The following is a 3,362-nucleotide window of genomic DNA, read 5'->3' as shown; positions in this document are numbered from 1 at the left end:
GCCGCCGCCGCCGCCGCTGCGCCGCCCTTGCCGGGTTCGCCGCCCGGGCCCCCGGGCCCCGCCGCCCCCGGGGCTCCTGCCGGGCTGGGCCCGCCGCCGCCGCCGCCACTCGCCCCGCAGCTGGGAGTAGGGTTGGGGTTGGGGCCCGGGCCCCCAGTGCTGTCCGGGTCGGTGCTCTTGGCCTCTTTGCTCTCGTCGTCCCGGGAGGAATCAGACTTCTTTCCCGAAGAGCCGTTCTTGGCCGCGGCCGCGGCCGCCGCTGCCGCGCGCTCCTGCTTGCGGAACTTGGCGCGGCGGTTCTGGAACCACACCTGGCCGGAGAGGAAAGGAGAGGCGGTGAAGCAGGGGCAGAAAGAAGGACAGGCGAAAAAAGAGCGCGGAGTAGGACGACCCACGTTCCCATTGCAGCTTGTTTTAAATTCCACACGCCGCCGGTACCCCAGCGCGCATCCGGCCCGCCAAGTGTACCCCCAGCCCACCAAGTCTGGCCCACTTTGTTCCTGGTGCATCTTCGGAGAAACTTTCTTAGGGCGATCTGAGCATGCCGGGAAATGGAGGCTTGCAGGAGAGGTAAAAAAGGCCGCAGGTCCCAGAAAGGCCCTAAAATGGAAGCCCTTATTTTGGCGGGCCTTTGCTCAGTCTACTTTTTGAGCCACCCCAAACTCGCCATCGCCCCTAGGCCTCAGGTCTAAAGTTAAACTCTAACTGGTAGAAGGAGGGCGGGGTCTCCGGGTTTGGTGCCTCTGCCCATCTCGGCCTTGGAACATGGGGAAGGGTGCGATGATGCGCACTGCCCCTCCGCTGGGGGGCTCCTCTGGAGAGGCGCCGCGGCCAGCTAGTGAGCGCACCTGTGTCCCTTAGCGCACCTTAGAGTAAACCGCGGTTCCTGACCTTCACAGAGTTAAGTCCCTCTGCGAATCTGATGCAAGTCATTGTTCCCGGGGAAATGCAGTTGTACGCCATGGCTCCAAGTTAAAAGGCTTTTGGCCACAAATACTTATAACATGGGGGCAAAGTCTGCACTCCTCCCACAGGGCACTTCCTGTCCCCGAAATGCCTCGCTCATTCACGTCCCAAGGACCCCCGGAATGCCTCCGCAGCGTTAGCTGGTGTGCAAAACACTGTAGCTGTGACTGCGTACCCAAGAGCGCGCTCAGCCACATCGAACTTGGCCTCTCTGTTCAGCCCTGGACCCCAGGCCCCTCTCAAGAGAGGCCCTGGGATTTCAAACCTTCAGTAGCACCACTCGCTCCCCACCATGACACCCCTGTCAGACCGGGTGCGGCGAAGCCGTTCTGTTTCCCGGCGCGCGTACCTGGACTCGCGCCTCGGTGAGGTCGATCTTCAGGGCCAGCTCCTCCCGGGTGTAGATGTCAGGGTAGTGCGTCTCCGCGAAGACCCTCTCCAACTCTTTGAGCTGCGCACTGGTGAAAGTGGTGCGGATGCGCCGCTGCTTGCGCTTCTCGTTGAGGCCGCCGTGGTCGGTGAAGAGTTTGTAAGGAACTGGGGGACAACAGAGGGAACAGAGTGAGCAAAATGGTGTGGAACGCGCAGGCCGCGGAGCTGGACTGTGGGGTCTCCAAGGTCAGGTGGCGCTGGAATAGCCACCGACACCGGCGCGGGAGAGTGGCGGAGAGGAGCTGCCGAGAAAAATCGAGCACATTTGTTATACACGGAAACAGGGGCGCAAACTTGGAGCTTTGGCGGGGTCCCTCCAGGCACCAGCGCCTTCGGGTGGGTTGAAATAGCGCGTTGGAGACCGCTGAGGGCCGGGACTCAGGAAAATGCTTTGATAAGGAAAAAATCAAAGAGGAAGAAAGTCCGAAAACATCAGTCGGAATATCAGGGAACTAGGGAAGAAGTTAGCAAACAGTCCCACTGTTGGAACTTTTCAGTTCTCCGAAGTTGACCCGGCCCAAAAGTTGGGGTAGAGTGCTGCAAAAAAATAATAAATTAAAGAAATAATCATAAAAATGACCAGCCGAAGAGGTGTGAGCTGCTGTCTGTTCTTAAAAAAAAAAGAGACACTGCCAGTAATGAGCTTTACTCTTTGTTATTTAATTATTTTCTAAGCTTTACGTCTCATCGCAAAGTAAATAAATTATGCCTATCATTTTGGCAGCTTAAGATAATTTTGTTGGCGGTTCGGGTGTGACTAGGATAGTGTAACCCTGTAAGTGAATTACCCCTCCCTGCAATCGCTTCTAACGTGATAAATTCTTTCATTTGTGTAAGCAAATTTCGTTTGGTAAATACTAAACACATTTCCATTTTCAAATGCAATCAAGGCTTCCTATATACGAGCGGAAAGGCGGCTTCCTCCGCTGAGAAAGCTGACGGTCCTTACCTGCGGCGTACGGACTGCTCTGGTGGTCCCTGAGGGTGCCGAGGCTGCAGGATCCCGGCGTGAGGGACGGGCAGCCGGACGTGGCCCCAAAAGTGGTCCTTATCGGGTTATACTGGAAGCCACTGGCCTGGCTGCAGGAACTGAAGTCAGCATAGGCTGAAGCCAGGCTCGAGGTGTCCATCCCAGCCATACAGGACTCGTAGGCAGAGGAATTGAGGTAAGAATATTCCATTTTATACATTGAAAAGGCTCTGGATGGCTCAGCCAAGTGGAAAAATGAAATAAAAGATGGGTATGGAGAAGGTGGCTGGAGTGGGGAGATGTGCACAGCTCAACGCCTGCCTCCAAACTGGCCTCCTTACTACCAGCAGAGCCTAGTTTTATGAAAAAGCCTCCTATGAGATGCCTTGTCTGAGGTCTCTAGAGCATATAGTCCTCATAATAAACTTGGCTCTTTCCACTTGGACAATAGCAAAGCGGTTGGTCTTATTGCTGGCGCTTTTTACATGACAATAACTCATCCGTCTATTGGGCTGGCACTGGGGAACTGAGCTGTCCAACCTCCCTATCATTGATTCCTGCATCTCTAATTAGAATTTAATACCACACCATTACGCACTGAGCCCCTGATCCTCCCTTCTAACCAGCTCCCTGCCCTTTAATTCAATCACACTACTTGGAAATAATGAAAGTTGGGTGACGATTCTCCCTGATCCAATTTCCCCGAGCTTTTAAGCCTTTTTAACTGATCATATACCTTAGGCATAAATTGAGATAGTGTGTGTGTTTTCCCCCGTCTTCGTCCTCTCTTTTTTTCCCCTTGGTTAGAGAGAAGAAACCTTGATGTCATAGAAAACCTGTTTTGTAAGAGCGTTACACGCTCAATTTAACAACAAGCCTACCCCCCGAAGTGCATGAAATGTTATAAAGGACTGGGACATTGGCAAGACTCAGGCGCCCTGTAACATGGAGTAAGTGGGCCAAGGGGGTTTATGTGAACGATAAGCGGATTTCT

General features: G+C 54.2%; 1 protein-coding gene across 1 annotated transcript in view; it reads right to left on the bottom strand.

Moving 5' to 3' along the window:
* LOC124232930 (paired mesoderm homeobox protein 2B) overlaps nucleotides 1-2,588 on the bottom strand; it is a 3,198-nt gene extending 610 nt beyond the window's left edge. Inside the window, exons 1-3 of the mRNA XM_046649852.1 lie at nucleotides 2,348-2,588; nucleotides 1,316-1,503; nucleotides 7-311 (exon numbers count right to left, since the gene is read on the bottom strand). Coding sequence (XP_046505808.1) covers nucleotides 7-311; nucleotides 1,316-1,503; nucleotides 2,348-2,588 — 734 coding nt within the window. The remainder of the gene's footprint in view (nucleotides 1-6; nucleotides 312-1,315; nucleotides 1,504-2,347) is intronic.
* Between the last annotated feature and the right edge of the window lie 774 nt (nucleotides 2,589-3,362).

The sequence above is a fragment of the Equus quagga genome, unplaced genomic scaffold, assembly GCF_021613505.1.
Source record: "Equus quagga isolate Etosha38 unplaced genomic scaffold, UCLA_HA_Equagga_1.0 146_RagTag, whole genome shotgun sequence".
NCBI classification, from domain to species: domain Eukaryota; kingdom Metazoa; phylum Chordata; class Mammalia; order Perissodactyla; family Equidae; genus Equus; species Equus quagga.
Note: the sequence above shows the minus strand (reverse complement) of the source record. Positions and strands in the feature narration are given on the sequence as shown.